General features: G+C 46.5%; 1 protein-coding gene across 1 annotated transcript in view; it reads right to left on the reverse strand.

Annotated features, from left to right (window-relative positions):
- The window catches only part of LOC135827769 (uncharacterized), a 76,063-nt gene that overhangs the window by 30,117 nt on the left and 23,736 nt on the right, over nucleotides 1-22,210 (reverse strand). Inside the window, exons 3-6 of the mRNA XM_065340216.1 lie at nucleotides 17,387-17,509; nucleotides 9,051-9,119; nucleotides 5,614-6,007; nucleotides 2,075-2,301 (exon numbers count right to left, since the gene is read on the reverse strand). Of these exons, the coding sequence (XP_065196288.1) occupies nucleotides 2,075-2,301; nucleotides 5,614-6,007; nucleotides 9,051-9,116 (687 nt within the window). The 5' untranslated portion in view covers nucleotides 9,117-9,119; nucleotides 17,387-17,509. The remainder of the gene's footprint in view (nucleotides 1-2,074; nucleotides 2,302-5,613; nucleotides 6,008-9,050; nucleotides 9,120-17,386; nucleotides 17,510-22,210) is intronic.

Genomic DNA, 22,210 nt, shown 5'->3' on the forward strand with positions numbered 1-22,210 from the left:
TAGTGCTGCTATCTTGGCATGCATGCAAGACGAGTTGAAATCTGCTGACCGAAGAACGCGCAAGCTTATGACCATGCATGGAGCTCTCCATCCACGCGCTGATGTAGCCAGTATGTACGTCAGTCGCAAGGAGGGTGGAAATGGTTTGCAAAATATTCATGATGATGTTACAATGGAGAAAAGCAATCTGCAGCGTTATGTGCATCAGTCAGATAAGGAGCTCCTGAAGGTGGCTGCGCCCATTCTGTGGCCACATCTGGATGCCCCACCGGACTCCTCACAGGTAGTGAAGTGTCGCTTCAAAAAGAACACCTCTTGTCGTGGACCCAGAAACCCGTGCATGGACAGTTTGTCCGGCAAAAAGAAAAACGGACCAAGGAGAACACCTGGAACTGGCTGACAAAGGCTGGTCTCAAGAAGACCACAGGGAGACTGATCACTGCGGCACAAGACCAGGCCTTAGAAACTAACCTGCTCAAGGCCCAAATCTTCTATCAGGGCAGAAGCCCCCTGTGTCGAATGTCTGGGAAGGCAGGCGAGTCGGTTGCCCTTATCCTATGCGAGTGTTCGAAGCTCGCTGGAAGGGATTACTTCTAGCGTCAAAATCGGCTGGCCTCTCTGGTCCACTGGTCGCTCTGTCGTGTACATGGGATACCATGTGAAGACAAGTACTACAAGCACCACTGTGATCCGGTGCTTGAGCATACCAAGACTAGTGTAACAGTACAAGAGCATCCTGCACCCAAGGATAATGTGCCTGAAGCTAGAGATACTTCAGACTCCAAAATCTCTCCACAGGACAAGAAGATCAAGATTCTGTGGGATTTCACCATCGCTTCACTAAGCACCGACGGCCTGATATTGTTCTGGTTGATGGACCTGCCAAGAAGGCCCTGATAATTGACATTGCTGTACCTGGTGATCCACGCGTTGTTGAAAAGGACGTTGAGAAATGTGCCAAGTATCAAATTCTTGCTCGCGAAATCCATCGACTATGGCAAGTTGAGACTCAGATTGTTCCTGTGGTAGTTGGGACTTAGGGCACGTTTCCAAACAGTTGCCAGGATACCTTGACACAATCGGTATCACCAGCTACTGTTCTATGTCTGAATTGCAAAAGAATGCTCTCCTTGGCTCGGCAGCTATCCTGCATAAGGTCCTTGCTTTGTTATGTTCTGGGGTGGGTGGTTGAGTTCTTCCGGTCCTATTTTCCTCCAAACCCTCTCGTATTTCCTATGACAGATATTTAGAAAAGTGTTGTGTGTTTCTCTGTGTTGTTTACCTACCATTATATTTAATATCCATATTTATTATGATGCATGGCCCCACCTTTGGCTGCTGGATTCTAGCTCGGTGGGTGCCTATCTCTAGCCTTCGGCCGAGTGCTCATGGATAATTGGATCATTCAAAGGATCAGACGGGGAAGTGAACTGCCTAAAAAGATAAAAAAAATCACCAGACCCCCAGGACCTTGTCCTGGTTGGCTAAGTAGATCAGACTCACAGCCACGCGCTCTTGGACCAAAAATCACTTTCGCTGATCCATATTTTCCCTTGTGTCAGGCCATGATCCAGGCACTATCCCTGCAGCTAGCCACTTTCTATGCCGGACATTATTTTGTGAAGGTCATTCTTGGAACATCGTGTAAGGTTGCTTTCCAGTTTGAATAGTTCTTTCATAACCAAATCCATGGCACAATTCACGGGAGAGGTGCAAGTGCGGATGACCACAAATGAATATAAACTCTGTCTAATGCACTGGTGTGCATTGCAGTTCTATCTCTGTCTCTCTTTAACTCCCACTCTCACTCTCTGTCTCCCTAACTCTTTCTCTCCATCGTTCTGTCCATCTTTCTCTTCATCTCTTTCTGCCTTTCTTTCTCTCATTCTCTTCTCTCTGGTTTTTTCTCTTTCTCTTTCTCGTTCTCATTATCTATCTCTATATCCTTCTCCCTCTTTCTCTCCATCTTTCCATCTTTACCTCTCCCTACCAGACTTTATCTTTCCTGATCCCTTTACTATCCCCTAGTTTCTCCACTTGTAGTAATTGAAATCTGGCTTACAGTTTTACTTACGCTCAGGATATCTCTGCAGACCTCAGAAAGTTTTACTCTCAAGCGATCGAAGTCTGCGTCATTGACGGTGGCATTGATAGCAAAGCGTCCTCGAAAGTGGAGTTTATCACCAAACTCCTTCTCGACACTACTATAGCTTGTGGCAAGCTTTGCAGCAAGTTTTCCATGATCCTCTCTCTTGATCTCGTCGCGGAAGGTCGCAATGATCATGACATTGAACGGCTGTTCTGTATTTGCAACAACAAGAGATGAGAAACGCAAATAAAAATATATGAGCCCCAGCCAGCAGAAACCTGAACATGTGTAATTTTTTCAAAAATTATTTTTTTGCTCGAAACTGATTCTACACTATTAATCATTCAAGTTATCAAGTTTAGTGACAATCTGATGAGCAAAAGCATGGAAAATAGAGTTTGAAGTCACACAGGTCAAGATTCGGTACAGTTGGCGCAGCATCCATGCCCAGTAACTCCATGCAAGTTGATCCTAAAGTTTCTGATTGTGATGTGGAACAGGTACATGTAAGTAAATAGAATGCAAGTCAGGCTTGCCCTCTTGGTGCTGCAGGCATGAGTAGTTCAGAAGTGTGACGATATTCCGTATACACCACTACCTTCTTTACAACACCAGAGTGCAAAACGATGATTGGTGGCTGGCCTTCCAAATTGTGTTCAGGGACCTCTGTGCTGGCAGTTTGAGCGTTGTCCCAAAGCTTGCCATACTGATAGATGTACTGACCAATACCACTGACATCCACTCCCTTGCACACTTTCACTCAGACCATGATTCCAGCATAATTGTATTCAATGATATGAGCGAATATTCGCGTTTTGTAGAACGTGAAGATGTTGCCCCAAAGCGTTCAGCCGGTTTGACTTTTTAGGGATCGCCTTTCTCAGCACAGGCAGCAGCCAGCTTGGCGGCGTCTGGAAAGGTAGAGTACTAATACTACGCTATGTTTTGCGCCGTGAAAAGCCCTCCATCAGTGTCTGCAACATCATTGTTGTCGATGTAGAAATACGGATCGCTCAGCGGGTCGACATTCAGCTTCTCCTCGCAGTCGCTATTACTCCAGCACTGACTATCGTCGCCATCAGTATCCAGTGTCGATTTCATGAGGGCTCTTCGTTGCTATGCATATGAGACTCGCCACTGCTGGACAAACTCAGCGAGATCGCCACCAAAGAAATAATTCCGATCGCGAACTAACTTTCAGCGCCGCTTCGTACAGGGAGTCTCACGCTCACAACTCTGGACCTAAGTTCTTGTCGCGACACCTGTCGCCATCGCTGTGTCTAAACTCAACCTCCGTGTGACGAGCTCTCACCTAGCGCTAAAATCAATTGACCAGAGACATTTGAAGACACTTGAAACTCCTTTGACAACAAAGACACCCACTCGATCGAAAAAGAATCTTCAAAAGCCAGCTCACTGCGCGTCCCAAACTTTGACGTCACATTTTGATGATTGATATCAAGTACACAAGTGCTGGTTTTCGCTGGCCGGGGCTCATATATATTTGTGGTGAGGAGATTTGAGGAAAGGTGATTTTAAGCAACACACTCTCCGCAATATCATAGTATGCAGCTAACAAATTGGTCAAAAGAGTGTTTTAAAGCAGTTGTGCTCATGCTACTTCAAATGAATTGGCGACCGATAGTACGTACTAGGGTGTTATGAGCAGCCTCGAATATATATCTCGTGAGTGAGGATGGAACCATGCCTGACCTCCATGTGTTCGGTCTCGGGCTAAGAACCTTGGTAATCTACTGGAGAAGTGGCTGCACAGGCCAGGGAGAAGTGTGCGCTGCTGTTTCTGCGACAAATGAAGAAGAAGCAGCTAATGCCGACCAGGCTGATTTAATTATCAGATCTCTGAGGAGCAAAGTCTGGAGATGGAGAAGATAGATGCGAGTTCTCTGAATGTTTCCGAAAATCTTGGGCTCCATCGGGCATAGACAATTTTGGTATGGACATATTATATTTCGGACGTTGCTCAATTGGAGAAGAGAGCAGAATATTTGAACCATGGGCACGGCTCTTTCATTCAAGGCTCTCAACACTAAAGGATCTGAACATTTTCGATCCAGAAGCTGTTTGTTGTTTCTCACTTGTCAGTTGTGGACTCATTGTTGCAGCAAAGATGAGGCGGGACTATTCCATGCCCTAAAATAAAATATTTAATTTCTTTCTCAAACACAAAGCTCACTTTCCCTCACTGCATGTATGTGCACGTGACAAGTCTGTGGACTTGTGCCACGTGATTCATGTAGCACGACAGTCCGGGTGTCCAGTAGACTGGTAGTGGTACATAACTTTATGCACAGACCATAGTGCTCTGTGTGGTAAAACTGTTAACCACTGCACACACACAGCGTGAAAAGTCCAACTCTGGAAAGTTCGGAATAACTTGAAGATTTGTATAATGTCCACTATCCGTGAACGCGTCCATGTGCCATGTATTGACACTCTTATCTCATTTTCTAGACCACCTCCGTGTGAACATGCAAGGGCAAAAGGAAAGACCCAGTACATGGGGCAGTGCATGTTCAGCTTGATGTGCAGTAACAATTCGTTAGTACAGTGTACAGTGTAGTGCACAGCACTTGTGAATAAAACTATTTGTTCAGGTGAAAAACAGTCTGATTTCACGTATCCAAAATATCGCCGGGACCACATATGCTCCCGGGCCCATATTGACGCACATGTGCTCGACCTTCACCAATGTTTCAACCCAAGGACTTATTACAGGCATTTACCATGGACAGAGAGATGAATATCTAGGGCTGAGTCTGGTAGCATTTTTCTTCAGGGATTTTTTGGGTAGTTTTCCACGGGTAGCACGGATACCCTATTGGGTAATGTTTCCATGGTGACAGCACAATGCACTCCTTCCCTTACACACTGGATAGACATGCAGAATACTACATGAATTTGTACATGTGCACTGTACATGATGCCATCAGCGACTTCGGGTTTTCAGGTACTATTCTGTACCCGTCTACACGAGATCCTTACGGGCTGCATGGGTATCCCACTACCCATGCACACCACTATAAATAACACACACACATAAACACACACACACACACACATACCTGCATGCACACACACACACACACACACACACACACACACACACACACACACACACACACACACACACACACACACACATACCTGCATGCACACACACACACACAGAAACCTGCACCAGTATACAGAATCAAACACATACCCCAATCATTCATTCATTCATGTAGTGTCGTGGACATGGAAATCCGGTCACACTTCTAGCGGCCCCAGGGCACTCGCCATGCGGCCATGGACAAGCGGAACACACATGTATTTATGCTCTGCAGAGCGCTGGTCGTATCGGATCAACATGTGCACTGCACGCAGCATTCTGTTCGCGCTGAGGGCGCCGGCCCCGGTCAAACAACTGAATTTCCATGTCTGCTACAGTACATGCCGACATACGGATCAACAGACACAAACAAAATTTCACAAAAATGCATTTGATAAAATATCGCACTGACCTGATGTTACCGATGGTGGCCTCCGGCTCAAAAACCGACCAACTGTGGTGGTTATGCTTGTTGTAATCAGTTTCTCGTCCCATTTACTATTGACAACAGCAAGACCGAGGCTTGGTACTGATGTGGATAGGCAGAAAATGTCGTGTGTCGCTGAAAACGCGTCCTGCCCAGCGAGATCTTTGATACGCAAATGCTGACCAAGATTATCAGTGAAGTTGGACATCTGGATGCCTCGGGTTCGTTTCGAGTCGTTTGATGTGCCGTTGTTCCCTTCTTCTCTCAATGTCTTGATCAGTGTCGACTTCCCAACAAGTTGTTCCCCGCTAACTAGAACAACTAGAGTGTTAGCGTCCACTTGGCCTTCAGAATAAAATTCCTCCAGCTGAAGGTAAGTCTGCGTATATATAATACACACAAGAACAACATGGTTGATAAATATGGTGGTAAAGACACACCTGGCAATATGGCGGTAAACAAACGCCTGCCCACACACGCTCTCTAGGCTGCAAAGTTCTGGCACAGAGCTCTCCTTCTCACCACCACCACCATCAGTTCGCGCCTGGCGCCTGGTCGATGCATGGCTGGCGGTATCCGGCAAAGCAGGCTGGTACATCAAGTAGCGCATGGCACATAGATGATGACACAGCAACGACATAGCTCGATTGCGACGTACGTTTCGTCCCCGCTGGACTCATCAGGCAATCTTCTTCTTGGATGTCTTCATACGGAGCTTGACTCGGGAGAATGAAGCTGAAGACACCACTGCAGCTGTACTTATGGTTGATAAATATGAGTCAAGCTCCGAGTCAAGCTCCGTATGAAGATATTCAAGAAGAAGATTGCCTGATGAGTCCAGCGGGGACGAAACGTACGTCGCAATCAAGCTATATCGTTGCTGTGTCATCATCTATGTACCATGCGCTACTTGATGTACCAGCCTGCTATGCCTGATACCGCCAGCCATGCATCGACCAGGCGCCAGGCGCGAACTGATGGTGGTGGTGGTGAGAAGGAGAGCTCTGTGCCAGAACTTTGCAGCCTAGGGAGCGTGTGTGGGCAGGCGTGTGTTTACCGCCATATTGCCAGATGTGTCTTTACCACCATATTTATCAACCATAAGTACAGCTGCAGTGGTGTCTTCAGCTTCATTCACACAAGAACAACAATTAAAGAAGAGGGGGTTCGTCAACTTACAACCACTCTATGCAGTTGCTATTCACACTTGGCGCATGCGCTGGATGAAAATTCTTTATTAGTGACGTCAAAAAATTGTGATGTTTCGGGCCACTCACTGTGAATAGCAACTGAATAGAGGGGTTGTCAGTTGATAAACCCCCTTTCCTTTATAACGCAGTTGCGTGATGCCCACCATTTTCTTAGTAAAGAATAACAATTACTGGATATAAGTATTGAAGGCAACTTTCCTTAAAGGCTGTGAAGATGATAATGCTCCATAGTTGGCAGTGTTCATCTGTTTGACAGTAAAGTATGTGAGGAGCACATTTCTTAAGTGGAGATGAATTTTTTTATGAATCGGACAATGTAAATGAGAAGGTCAGCTTGTCCACATGCTATATGGTTCTTTCGGAAAGCGGCATCCACAGCACACATGTACTTGCCTGAATTTAAACACAAGCAGGAAATGAATCTATAAAGATTCTTGCTACTTTCAACACTAGGATGGTGGACATCGAAAAAATGAGTCGGTGATAGCTTTGTGAAACGTATTGAAAGTACAGACGACTTTTTACCATATGCACGGATTGAAAACGAAACTTCATCCATTTTTAACAATTACTATGTACTTGGTCAGGCTCATCGCAATTGTCGCTTATCTTTTGCCACTAAGAACAGGAGTTTTTTACCGCTCTGTGAAATTTCAAACAGACATAGTGAGGAAGCATGATACATGAATACTCTCCGCCACAAGAAAAAAATTTCAGCAATGGAATCAGGTGAAGCGAGTCGAAGAAAGGAAGCAAGGTAAGCAAAATGCACGAAATAAATCAGCGAAGGAGCGCGTTCTTGCACTCACACTAGTAATACAGGTCCAAAGTTCATTCAACTCTGCATCTCTCAAGCCGCGTCGCTACATGAGCTGACATTTGCTGGTGTCTAGCTGCTGGCGTAGACTGGTAGAGTATCTCTTGCTTTGTCAGCCTGTCGTATGGCAGCAATGGGAAAGAAACAGTTGTGGCTGTCACTTCGGTGCTTGAAGGAACCGTAGGCAGTGTGACCTGTGTGTCACCACAGTGTGTTTCAACAAAGCCTTCAAATGAGGCATACAGGCCTCTCCAGACAGGTGTCATACGCTCCCTGGATAGGCGGGCCACGACTCTTGTAATCCGGCTGCTAGGTCCACCAAGAGAAGGAACAACCAACAGGTCGGCCGGGCACATCGCATCAAAAACACCTTTCTTCTTCATCATGATGCTTATACTCTTCTGCCGTGCACTCGTGCCTGTCACGCTCTCCAGGCCAGGATGTCAGTTGCACCTGCTACAGTTCCGGTCTTCGGGTTGCTGCGCTTGGCTTTTGGCAACACAGACAGTGAATGGCCAGATTCCCACTTCCCAAAAAAGTCGAATACATCGCGATTCAAAGCGCTAGTCGCGATCATTTTTTCTTTGGTGCCTACTTTGATCTTGCCATCACGACCTCCCAAGGAAAAGTAAGTTAGATATCGTGCGATTGGACTGGGTTTTACCTGTCAAAAAGTGCGTCGGGGATAAGCGACAATTGCGATGAGCCGGACCAAGTACATAACATCAGTGAATGACCTCAATTGCCACGATACTCTCCATAGCAACGGGATACTTGGAATACTCAGTATAAAAGATAATAAAGACTTTACCTGAACAGCTCGGATCTTTAGCCAATGTAATCATGTAAAAAATAAAGAAAGGGCAAAATGTTACAAATTATGACCAACTGTCCCACAGTGCAACCACGTAATACACCGTCAGCATATGCGACAACAGGGCACAAAACTGACAAGGAGTACTGAGACATTCAACGACCTAACACCTCACTCCAACACATCTAAGAGGTGTAAACCAACAACCTTCAAACTTGGGAGGCTCAGGTAAGGAAATATCTAAAGAGGGGAAGGAAAGCGCAACGAAGATGAGCACGGGCTTTGTCCCACAGCAACAAAGAATGCCGAACGGTGCTGTATAAAGACTTCACTAGTAAGACAATTGGACGTACCGGTTTTACTACAACCCAACGACGCAAAGTAACAGACCACCCAAATTGGGAGGTTCAAGTTTATTATTGTAAACATGGAAGGGGAATCTGAGCATTCCTTGTCAGTTTTTCAGCTAAGTACTCCTGGTCAGTTTTGTGCCCTTTGTCACACTTGCTGACGGTATAATTATCTGTTTACACCGGTGGAAAGTTAGTCATAACTCATAACATTATGTGCTTTCTATTACCTGAAGAAAACGACGGTTGTGAGGGTCAGCAGGCTTCGTCCCAGCGGCATGTCGAACAATTTCCATTACCTACATTGCCAATAGAACACACAGGAAACACAATGACAGATGTAAAAGTAGGAACATGGAAGAGGTGGTTGGTAGAGAATAGTCCGTAGAGAAACATGGTTGGAGTGAAGTGAGGTGCTAGGAAAGACGGTCACGGACAGGGTAGCATGAGCAGAAGGAATTCTTTTCTTTTATGGCTATTCACTTAGGGCTTGCTCGGATTGTCGTTCTTTGACTTTTTTTTCTGAAGGGTTTGGAATAGCTACGTCACGTAGTGCGTGGAGATGGTCGATCTTATCGGACGTCATCGACAATTCCACTGAAAACTCTAAAATGATAGAAAACGTTCTAATGGGACACTTCAACTAATCTCTTTAAAAAAATTGTTCGAACAGTTGCTGAAGACAATTCGAACGCCCCCTTAACTTAATATACGTGTATACGTAGTACATACAACAAAGTGTCTGGGGTCTTTGCTGCAAATAATGCTCAATACCTCAACAAGGGCAGAGCTTACCACACGAGGCAGAACAACAGAGACCAAAAACCTTTCTCGCAACTCCGAGTTTCGTGTTTCAAAAAACACTCATCAGACGATAAAACATAATAATGCTATTCGCTAGTTATAATTATAGGGTAATTGTAATGTAGGCTAAGGCAGTGCTGCAACCACGAAGCTTGAGGAGATAACATCAGCGCTGGAATACATTGTGCGTAATTATTATTATTATTATTTATTCTCAATCACGTGGCACTAGCCAATGAAATGGTGATGTGGGCGATAGCCAGCCATGGTGGTAATAGAGCTAGAGGGGAGAAAGAAAAAGAATGAAAGGGGAACTAAAAAGCAAGAGAAGCTAGGGCAGGGCTGGATATCAACTAGTATGTTGCATTCTGCAGTAGCTGTGTGAATGTATTGTAACATTGGCAGGATTTTAGATGTTGTGGGAGGAGAGACCAATGGCGGTAAGCAAGGAAGAGAGGAGATGTTATCATAGAGGCGGACCGCGCAATAGGGAAGCAGAGAGAGTTTCTGGTGCGCATGTCTTGAGATTGAGCAAACCAGCTTAGGCAGGAGAGAGCATGAAGAGGAGCAATGCCCAGCTTAATTTTATGAATTGTCTGGCATGCCAAAAAACGCACGCGGACCGAGAGCGGCACAGCAGAAGCAAGGCGGTATAAGTCTGCGCTTGGAGTCAGGCGAGGAAGCCGAAATAATATTTTCAAAAGACGCCTATGCATAACTTCGAGTCGAGCAATCAGTGTTTTAGAAATGCCAGCCCAAATTATGCAGCAGTAATCAAAAATAGGCAGAATGTAAGATGTGTAGATAACATGGCGACAGTCGGTGTGGAGGTGGGTGATGTGTGATGAGAGAAATCCCATTACTGAGCTAACACGGCTGTCTAAATGTTCGATCTGGGATTTCCAGGTTAAGTGTTGGTCAATAATGACGCCAAGATGCTTGTGTTTTTCAACGATGCAGAGCGGGGTTGTGGTGCCTGGAAAGGTGAAGGGACTGGTTACTAATGAAGATAGGTCACAGGAACAACTGGGGGGGATACACATTACAGCAGTTTTCGAAGAGTTGGGCTGCAATTTCCATTTTTCCATCCAATGAATAACGCCATCTATGTTGGACTGTAACTTGGCACTAGCCTCGGGGAGAGTGGGTGCTGTCACAAGTAGTGCTGTATCATCAGCATATAGTGATGTGTGATCCATTTCTGCCAGATCGTTTACATACATAAGAAAGAGGAGAGGCCCCAGGATTGATCCCTGAGGAACTCCAGATCGTACATGCCCTTTGGCAGACAGAGCAGAGCCGACACGCACCCTTTGCTGTCTGCCCGTCAGGTAAGTACTGAGCCACGTGAAGCAAGTACCATGGATTCCATGGCGCGACAGCTTGTATAGGAGCCCGCGTGTCCATACTGTGTCGAAGGCCTTGCTTAGATCAAAGAAACATAGCATGCTGTAATGGCCGTTCTCACGAACAGAAGACATTGATTGAAGAAGTCTGAGAAGCTGCCAGGACGTAGAGTCGCCTTTTCTGAATCCAGAATGGGACGGATGTAGAACAGGAGACAGGTAAGTGTATAAGTGGTTGTACATAATACGTTCACACAGCTTGGAGATTGTTGACAATAACGAGATCGGGCGGTAATTCGATGCATCGAGCTTACTTCCCTTGTTCTTAAAGACCGGAGTTACAATTGCATGTTTCCAAATAGCAGGGAAAGCACCAGTTGCAAAAGTGAGATTAAAGATGATGCTGAGAGGGTATGCAATACTGGAACAAAATAGTTTCAGGAGTTCTTGAGAAATACCGTCCGCTCCCGCAGCCTTTCGGGTCTTAAGGTTGCGGATTTGCTTTGCCACAGCAAAAGGCGTGGTGGTGACATCTTGCAACGTAGGTGTAGTTCTTCCACGTGATGGGGCGTCGGGTGGCTTGAAGTCTGGCACATTCCATGAAGGATCATCGTGTGTTCCAAAACCAATAAACTGTTCGTTCAAAGCATCTGCCACATCCACAGGGTCAGAATATAGAGTACCAGCGACAGAGAGCTGAGTTACAGTCGTTCTGCTGTTGCCTTGGGGAGATCGAAGCTTCCGGACAAACTGGAATAAACTTGGTGATGCGGGTCTTGCCGTTGATGCACTTAGGGATGAGATGTACAGTCGATGGGCAGTTCCAGACATATTGCGAGTAACGTTTCGTTCTCGTCTGTAAATAGCGAAGTTGTCAGCCGAGGGAAACTTTCGGTAAACACTATACGAATCTCGTTTTTTTCTTTATTTGATGTCGGAGGGTACTGGTCAGCCAGGGGGGGGGGGGGGGTTCATATGGATACGCTTGGCAGCCGGCGGCTTCCGCCTGGGCAGAAATCTAGCACAGATGTTATGGAAGATAGAGTAAAAGTTGTCCACAGATATGTCAGGATCGCGCCTCTCCAGGCTCAAAGCTGCTGGCCAATGTATGTGGGACATGGCAGTATTCATACTCGCGACAGTGTTGCTGTCTAGAGAATCCAAAGAAAATACACTAAAATCAGGGACATCCAGGGGAGTCGAACGAGCATCACGAGAACGATATGTGGGCATTTCTGGGCAGGGTACAGTATGGATGTGGCCAACCACAATAGAATGATCGGATTGACCAAGTGGTGCTGTAGCACGGAGGCAGGATATAGAGTCCGGTATATCAGTGACAACTAGGTCGAGAGCTGCCCCCATGCCAGACAATGACTCATGTGTTGGAAAAATTACGAGCTGCGTGAGAGAGAACATGCCGAAAAGACTGTGAAGCTGGCGACCAGCGGCATCCGTGGTAGTTCCATGCCATTGACATGACTTAGCATTAAAGTCTCCCATCAACATGATAGATGTTGTTCGGTTCTTAAGGGTACTTAGACAGTGCTGGAGGGAATTGCAGAAGGTGTTGATACTTGATGGAGTAAGGGCTGGGGGTCGATATACTGCACCAATAACCAACTTCTTCACATGAGGCGCCTCTGGGAAATGTATGTTAGCAGATGACAGGGCTAATTCCACCCATGTGGCTTCCAGGAGAGGGATACTGAGGTCAGATTGATGGGTGACCTTTGGAAACATCCCAGACCGTACCATGATACAGACGCCGCCATATGCATGGGTGGCATCGGTAGCTGACCTGTTTTCATCTGGCGGACGATCTCGGCGAAAACGGTCATATCCAGGGACCGTAAAAGACGACTGTGGAAAGAGCCATGTTTCCGTTATGCAGACAATGAGGGGTTTAACTGTGGAACAAATGTGAGCCAGCTCGGCAGTCTTGCTCTTAATGGACCTGGCATTGATGCACATTATAGGCTGTGATCCTGCGGTTGGCTGCGAAAGTGGGTAAAAAGGCTGAGCTAATGGATTAAGTGTGCTGTTAGTAGTAATGTTTGGGGAACAGTGAGGAAGTATCGGGGGGGTTGAGGTTCATTATTGTGCAGACTGATCGACGGTTGTGTTGTCAGCTGTACTTATTCTGTCAGCCTTGAATCGCCATTCTCGGGCTGTCACTCCGTCAGGCCAAAAGTCAGTCTTTTGCACAGCTTCCCAGTCATCTTCTGTGACGACTACGTGCGCGTACGCTAGGCCAAAGTACTTTGTCTCAGAGACGGAGCATTTCAGTACAGTCACTTGCTTGTTTTCGCACCATTTTGCGATGGAGGAAGCAGAGCAACCAGGGTGGATTCTTCCAACATGAACAGCTTTGCATTTGGTACGATGGGCACTGCACAGTTGCTCATGTTTGCGGGGTGGGCGCTGGTAGTATGAAATGACGTTTGTCCGGAAGGCTTGATCAGTATGTGTCCCCGTATTGGAGGTAGCTGACTGTGTCATGGGAGAATGCGATGGGAAGTGAGCTTTGGGACGTGCAGATACTACTTTTGCACTGTACGAGTACGGGTTGACTCCAGAGTGCGTATTCCGTGCCTGTGCTGCTCCATCCAGCTCAGGAGAGACTTCTGCTACGGGTACGCTAAGTATGGGTGCGTCAGGTGCGGGTGTAACCTTTTTGAATTCCGAACTGCCAATTTCTCTCTTCAGAACTTCAATTTCGGCGTGGAGGGCTGAAATTTCGGCTTTTTGGCCAACCTTCAGTGCCACTATTTCAATGCTCAGGTTTTCAATACAGGTCGTCAAAGATAATAATGCATTCTCTAGCCTGGATACATACGTTCCGGCTCGTGCATCCACACCAAATGCTCGGAGGCTCTCCACCAGCTCAGCACGAGACAGCTTACTCACGCCCTCTATGCTGTGTTTTGTAGCCAGTTTCCGCAGGTCGTCGAATCCCAGCAAAGCTAAGTCCTGGGTCCCCTGGGCCTCCGACGCGTCAGAGTCCGTGCCTACCAACTACTACTACCCGCTACTATGCTCCAGACCGGCCTGATGCCGGCTGGGCTACTGGAAATCTACAAAGACTACGGAGCTCTAAAAACTCAACCTGACCTCACCTACTGTCATCAGGTTATCCGTATGCTTATGGTGTAATATGAATGCAAGTGTCATGGCTGAGGTATATTGCTATAACCAAGATGGGAGATACATGTAGAACCGACGCAGGAATTAAGTCGGTTTCAGTGGTAGTTGTGTCACGCCAAAGGGATGGGTAGTATGTTACATTGTAGATACCAGTGTGGGTAATGGAGCAAAAATGTGGTTTGGTGTGAGTGTGAAAGAGTGAGGGTGTACATGTGTGTGCACGAGAGAGAGAGAGAGATGGAGTGTGTGTGTGTGTGTGTGGTTGTGTGTGTGTGTGTGTGTGTGCGTGCGGGCATGCGTGCTTGTGTGCGTGCGTGCGTGCGCGTGTGTGTGTGGGAACACCGCATATCTCATCATATGACCCCGGTGTAGTTTGCGAACGAGAATTTGCTGGCATGTCTACACTTCGAGATAAGCTCGCTTCTCTTGTTGAGGCATGTTTCTCTATCCGCGATTATGATCGGAATTTCTCCGAGAGGCAAAGTTGGCACCTCTTGCTGATGTTGCTGTAGGCTTGTGCTCGTTCTGAAATACTCCACTGGATCGAGAAGTCTTCCTGTCTCTCCGTCAATTTCCAGACATACTTGGATAGTTCGGTGCTCTTTTGTCTCTGCTCGTGGTTGAATGTGTCCTTGTGGTTTCCGTACCGGGTCTTGAACGTTGGCTCTGTCGCTCCAAAGTACACACGTGCTGGGTTAACATTACGGCGTGTCACTTCGGCTTTGTAGACCAGCTGCAAAACGAAGTGTATTGTTGACTCTGACAAGGAAAAGTAGCGGTGATAACTTGTCACTCCAAACGACAAGCTTCTCCTTGCGCCACCACAATTTTTCGGTGCAACATTTGATGCAAAAAGTGACTGTTTGGCGTGTAGTTTTTGAACTTTACCGCAAGAGGAATGATGAAATCAACTGCTTCATGATGTAGAATATTGATTTCTGGTTCACAACACAATGCACACGATCACGATCGTTCCTGATGTGCTATTCGAAAGGGACCATAATGGAGGAGGTAAGACACATCATATTTCCTGCATGTGTAGTATCCCTGCCCGACCAATACGGAAGCAGTACGGAACTAATACGGAGCTTTGCCTGATGTATATTTAGTGTATCTCCGTATGTAAGCGTACGGCGTCTGCTGCATAAAAGCGGCTGCGCATTTCTGTTTTGATGAAGATGAGAGATTTTGATAATAACGAGCTATTCAACCTCCAGGTGTGCACCGGAGAGAAAGTCAGTTATTTTGCCGTTTCTTCTTTCACTAATAATTATATCTCAGGTGTGTACCTGAAAGAAGTAGAATAAAAGTAATTCTTGTTGATTTCACCGCGCCTACCACTCGGCTACCCATTACACATGTCTGCTCAGAACCCGCAGATACTATCGTTACAGCGCTAGCAGTATTGCATTGGCAAGACTTCTTGGAGATATGTCCTCTTGCAGTGAGAACAGGTGCAGTCAACTTCACATATAACGACACTCGGTGGGCGTCAAAAAGGTCTCCTTATTCGCAAAATGTCGTTATACCCAAAGTCTCATTATATGTATTACATGGGATGGGACTTTGCTCTGGGCATGGAAATTCTGTCGTTATTCGCGAATTGTCGTTATATCAGCAGTCGTTATTGGTGAAGCTGACTGTATGCATAATTCACACTAACCTCGAACACCCCGAACATGGCTCACCAGGAACCGTGGCTAGTTTACATGCTGATGCTTGATGTAGATCTGCAACAGCAAGGAATGACCCTCGAGCATGCCATCAAGGTCGCTTGGAGTTGACCAGCACAGGCTACACTGGTTCCATGTGGTACGTGACGTGCCCACATCACAGATTTCTTACGTGATGAACAATGCAATTTGGCCCCTACTCACCCTAGTCTCTGTGCTGCATGTTAAGGGAAAGTCCCGGTTGGAAGGTCTACAACGCCACCAGCGTGCTCTTCAGCCGGGCATCAAAATGCATGTGATCCAATCTAAATATCAACAGGCGATCCTTGTAAGTGCACGGACAATTGATCAAGGTGACTCAGAATAACTGATGAACCGTGATCTACGAGACCTGGCAATCTGGTGTCACGGGGCACGTGATTTGCACAGTCAATCTACACCCCAAAGGAAACTTACCTGCAAAATTTCAGCGAAATTGGAGAGATCGACTTGCACAAATATTCTTGTTTTCTCTGATATGTTCTCTTTTACTAAATATTATTACTGGAGTGAGCGATTCAGTATGAGCTCGAGCGTCACTGCCCGTATCTCAGGTTTTCCGTTATCTCAGGACAGCTCGTCTACCATGTATTATACCGCTTTTTGAAGAAATGTTTTTGGCACATATTACACATATTCAGGATAAAATATAATGTCTTGATGAAAATGAGTGAATTGCACAGGTGGGCAGTGATAAATTGACACTAGTGTACACGAAAAATAATTCAAGCCCCCAAATTGGAAGCAGTTTTGCCATAGGAACTCAAGCTAAAGGTGCCCGGTAGAGAGGCGTGCCAGTATCTGAGGCGTTCGGATAAGAGACGTTTGAGTGTACTCATTGCTATTAATATTTGAAACTATTGCATCCTTTCTGCAGTCTTAGTAAGTATCTAATATTGACTGAGTACGAGGTCAATATTGGAAATAAAAGCCGAGTAAAAGACCGAGGCGAAGCCGAGGTCTTTTACGAGGTTTTTATTTCCTATACTGACCAAGTACGAAGTCAATATTAGATTCATCACGACAAACAGTCCGCATTTCAAATTCCAGAACGATAACCTCATGAATCCCGGTTTTATGATTGCACAACCGTTGCACCACCACCCTACTCATGCAGCGACAATGCTGCACTAGGCACCGTTCAACTGCGCAACCCCTAAGCAGTCAAATATAAGCAGTCAATATAGCCCTAAGGAGTGAAATATGCAGGAATATTTGACTGCTTAGGTATGGCAAAAATCTATGCGAGTCAATACTAAGGGAGTGATATACTGCATTATTGCACTCATTCCAAACACCCACACAGGAACGTTTCTGCTGCGAACGTCACTTTTGGGTCACTAAATGTTTGGGTATAACCCATGACTAGTTTGAACCAGTAACCTGATACTGAGCCATGCCTGAATATTTGGTGAATCAAAAGCGGTGTTTGCAGCAGGGAGACAATGTGTGAGTGTCAGGAGGGAATATAGTGATATTGTTACCTCATTGGTTACGCAAGTTTTCGAATGGGAAATTCATTTTGATGAATTTTCTTTTATTCTAAGTTGTGCTTACCTTCTTCTGCTCCTCTGGGTACTTGCTCTCAAGATATCGGATAATTGCCCTTAGTCTAGCCGCAGGCTCAGCGCAATCGCTGTCATCACTTGCTACTGCACTGTCCAGACATGTCCTGTTGTCCTGACAGAATGAACAATGGTCAATCAACAAGAAAGTAAAACAGACCTCTTAGTAAACATTTCACATAGCTTTGTAAACCAGAACAGCAGTTGATTTTGAATACTTTGCAGATTCAAGAAACTAATGACTTTTCTAATGCTCGTTCTGAGAATTATCACAACTCCCATTAGCCTTTTGAGAGCCGCCCCATACTTGAATGTGTAGAATTCTACACACACACTTCCACTGGCCGTAACCATGGTAACTCGGTCAAAACTAGCTTAAATTTAACGATCCAACTATCTATGCCGAAGAGACAACTCTCAGCGTGCCGTAGAACCCATCCAGGAAGCGCTGCGATCAACGGTTCCTGAGATTTCAACACATAATAGCGGAGCCAAACTATGTCTCGTGATCCGAAAATTGTACTATAAAATGCATACTTCAAGTATGGCATTGGTCAGAGAAAATAACGTAATTCGTCATTGGTTGATTCGCGTTGTTGAGTTGTAGTTAGACCGGTTTGTCCAATGGTCTTACCAATCTCCTTATCATCTTGTAGCTTTCGACGTTCTTTGCTCCAATGGGATATACCTTGAGCACATCTTTGTTGCGTTTCCTTCCCCTCATTGGGCCTTCCAAGTGATATAAGAAGGTTGGTGTTTTTCAATTCGTAGATTCGTTGGAGCTAGTTGTCAGGTCGTTCAATGTCTCAGTACCTCAGTCAGTTTAGCATCTTGTTGTCGCCCTACCTGACTGTTTATGTAGTATCACTGCCTTGCTTGATTGTAGCTGACTATTGCAGTATCCCTGCCTTGCTTGATTGTAGCTGACTATTGTAGTATCCCTGCCTTGCTTGATTTTAGCTGACTATTGAAGTAGCCTTGCTTGATTGTAGCTGACTATTGCAGTATCCCTGCCTTGCTTGATTGTAGCTGGCTATTGTAGTAGCCTTGCTTGATTGTAGCTGACTATTGTAGTATCCCTGCCTTGCTTGATTGTAGCTGACTATTGTAGTATCCCTGCCTTGCTTGATTGTAGCTGACTATTGTAGTATCCCTGCCTTGCTTAATTGTAGCGTATCCCCATACATTAGCGTATGTAGTATGTTACCTATAAAAGCTTCTGCTCATTTCTGTTTTCATATATTTTTTATATAATAATCCAGGTGTGTACCTGAGGAAGGCTAAGTAAAAGTTATTTAATGTTAAGCACTGTGCCTCCATTCGGCTACCTATTACATTGGTCGCAGCGGTGATTAAAACTTTGTCAGATTTGAACCCCATCTCTAGTGCAGCCTTTCACTTATTTTCTTTCTGCGTATTCTCCTACTCTCCTCGACCAATGAGCGGAAAACAAAGTTTATTGGTCCCAACCGCGTTTCTGAACCCACGACGACCTGAGATCAACTCAGAATCCCGGATCTACAGTCCATCCGCACAGGAGATCGAAGCTGCGGCGTACTCGTTCCGGCCAAGTGGATCACCATAATTCTCCAGCGAGATCTCATGCCCTCCGGTATGCCCCTGTACTACCGGTATATATACGACCAAAGCGGCGTTGGCCCTTACGTCTCCGTCCCTATTGCCGATTCTGCAAGAAGATTGGCCATGACATAGCGTATTGCTATCGTCCTCGCTATCGTCCTCGCTATCGTCCTCGCTATCGTCCTCGCGCTACACGACCCGTATTCCCTGCAACCAAGGTATGTCACCCTACTTGCTGTACCACTACTCTATCATCACCCCGTTTAAATGCAACTGTTACTCACGTGAGTGCATATGCCACCCCTATCATGCAAGCTACGCCGCGTATTATGCAAGCTCCACAATCCCACGGTAGTTTCCATACTATCCTCATGATCATTGCTGCCATATTTCCCTTACTAACTCGTTCTGCTGCCAAAATTGTCTCAACGATCACATCCCTCCCTTTTTGTTTGTTTGCCACATTACACTTGATACACGAGGCTCTCCAGGTCCATCAGCCACTCCATCCCACAGACAATCCCACTCCCAGTCCCCGTACCACCATTCGATAAAAAAAAGCATCGGACTGACAACCCTCCCTGTTCCTCCATGTACGTGCAGATATATGCAGTATACAGTTCTGGATCACCCAACATTTTGTCCCACTGAAGCTCCCACACAACTGATTTCTCACAGTTCTGTCAACAAAGTTTCCTAGCCTTTTCATTACCCATCCCGACCATGTCCACCCCGCACAGACCAAGTAATCGATTTGCTGGAGCAGCAGTCACTGACCTGGATCAGACGCAAAATGCTGTATACCCTGGAAGAACACACTCAAATAACCAGTCCATGCAACAATGATTATACCGCCACATGGTGAGCGAGTCCTTTCCCGTTGTACCGTCCCAGAGAGACGCGAATCAAGCAATATTACCGTCCCAGAGAGACGCGAATCAAGCAATGTTACCGTCCCAGAGAGACGCGAATCAAAAAATGCTACCGTGCCCAAGATAAGGGTGACGCGACCGAACACATCCCTTTTACCATCCAATACTGAGACGCGAACACATACATTTTACCACTCCACAGAGAGACAGGTCCTTCACACATTTTACCAGAGGGTTCCTACTTTATCAGTGTACCAAGTCTACCAGTCTACCAAGACATACTGTCTCACGACAGAACATTGGTCCACCTGCCTACTTTTGAAAATAAGGAGGGCATAATTATCTGTAGGAAGGGAGGGTGTAGTATCCCTGCCTTGCTTGATTGTAGCTGACTATTGTAGTATCCCTGCCTTGCTTGATTGTAGCTGACTACCAGCTGGCTTCTCTGACGACATCCAGATGTTACCCATCATCATTGCAGGGGTTACTGGTGGCTCATCCAGGCTATCCAGACACATAAGTTAGCGGACGACTATTCACCACTGCTTCAACCTCATACAAGAGGGTCTCAAGCTCCTGGACCTTCAGAAACGCTGTTCCCATTACCTTCTTCAAGGCACTCGTCACCGTACCAACCATTCGCCCATAGAAGCATCCATGCCTTTGCGCAGCTGGAGGATTGAATATCTATGGCACACTCAGTTTGTCAGATGCCGCCTTGAACGTTATAGCGTTGTCAGACCTGATCCGAGATGGCAAACCATGTCTCGCGACAAACTTCCGAAATGCTATCAAGAATGAGTCAGTACTTTAAAACCTATCGAGCACCTCCAAGTGAACTGCTCTAGTGGTGGCACACACAAACAATGCTATCCATACCTTCGGAGATGACTCGCCACAGTGCACGTACAACGGACCAGCATAGTCGATGCCGGTAGTTGCGAACGGCCTCTCGTGAACAACTCGGTCTTCTGGCAGTGGCGAGCAGACTTCTGAGGCAGCCTTAGCCTTGTAGCAGCGGCATGTAACACATCGCTGAGTAATGTTGCGTAGCGCTCGTCGACCACCGATAATCCAGAATTTCTGACGGATGTACCACAAGACCCCTTCTACACCTTCGTGCATCCTTTCGACATGCGTTTTCTCCAACAGCACTCGGTCAGATGATGTTTGCCTAATAGGACTGGGTGCTTGGCTTCATACGCCAACTCGCTGTGCTGAAGTCGTCCCCCGGCTCTGAGCACTCCATGCTCATCCAGAAACGATGCAAGCTGATACACCTTCGACCCAGGCTTCACTGGTTGACCTTGCTTGATCAGCTCAAGATCCTCAGCGAAACATTCGGCTTGAACGATGCAGTACAATACATTGTCTGCTGCAAAATAGAGTTCGGCACGAGGCTCAGTGTGCTTCCACTGCAACATCTGAGTCACCGTGCCCTGTGCCCTCGCCTACTTACTGAATCGGAGCCACTATTCATTATCAGATTCTCGACTACAGATGGTGGCTGACACTCACACTTCTACACTGGACTCATCTGTAGCTGCGGTTAAGGATGCGGTGGGCCAGTCATTGGGCTCCGTGATCGAGGTTGGTCCACCCATCCAGAACGGGCTACGGATCTGCTGTGCACTACTCCCACGTGACGGTAAATCTGCTGGGTTGTGAAGGCCCGGTGGTTCCAATGGTTCCACACAATGCCGACCTTCTTCGATATCTCTTGGACTTGACTGACGCGGTTAGCCACAAATTGTTTCCATTTGTATAATGGATTACTGATCCAATGAACGGTAGTGAGACTGTCAGTCCAGCCATAGACTTGCGTGACGGTCACACGCAGCTCCTTCACCACAAACTCAGCGTAGCGAGCCGCTAGACATACTGCTTGTAACTCAAGGCGGGCTATCGTGGGCGGACACACCGGTGCCACTTTGGCCTTGGCAAATACCAAGAGCGACTGTCCATTGACGACTGCATACAAAGAACATCCAAACGCTTTCTCACTGGCATCCGCGAAGGCATGAAGCGCAATCGGCATGTCAAGATTGCAGCAAATCCAACGTGGTATGTCAATGCTCACCACTTCGGCCAACTCTCGCCACCATTGCGCACATGCGGCTGCGATGCCATTAGGCAACTTATCATCCCAGTCGCCTCCGAATTTTCTGGCTTGCTGTACCAGTATCTTTCCCGGCACAACTGCCGGTGCTGCTAGACCTACCGCATCAGACACTGACACAACACACTTAAGGAGGGATCGCCGGGTCCAAACAGGTGGCCTATCGGACTCGCCTAGCGCTGCAAGTCATCAATGGTTTTCCATTTCAGACCGAGGACTTTATCTCCGGCCTCTGGGTCGCACG

This window comes from Sycon ciliatum, chromosome 11 (assembly GCF_964019385.1).
Source record: "Sycon ciliatum chromosome 11, ocSycCili1.1, whole genome shotgun sequence".
NCBI classification, from domain to species: domain Eukaryota; kingdom Metazoa; phylum Porifera; class Calcarea; order Leucosolenida; family Sycettidae; genus Sycon; species Sycon ciliatum.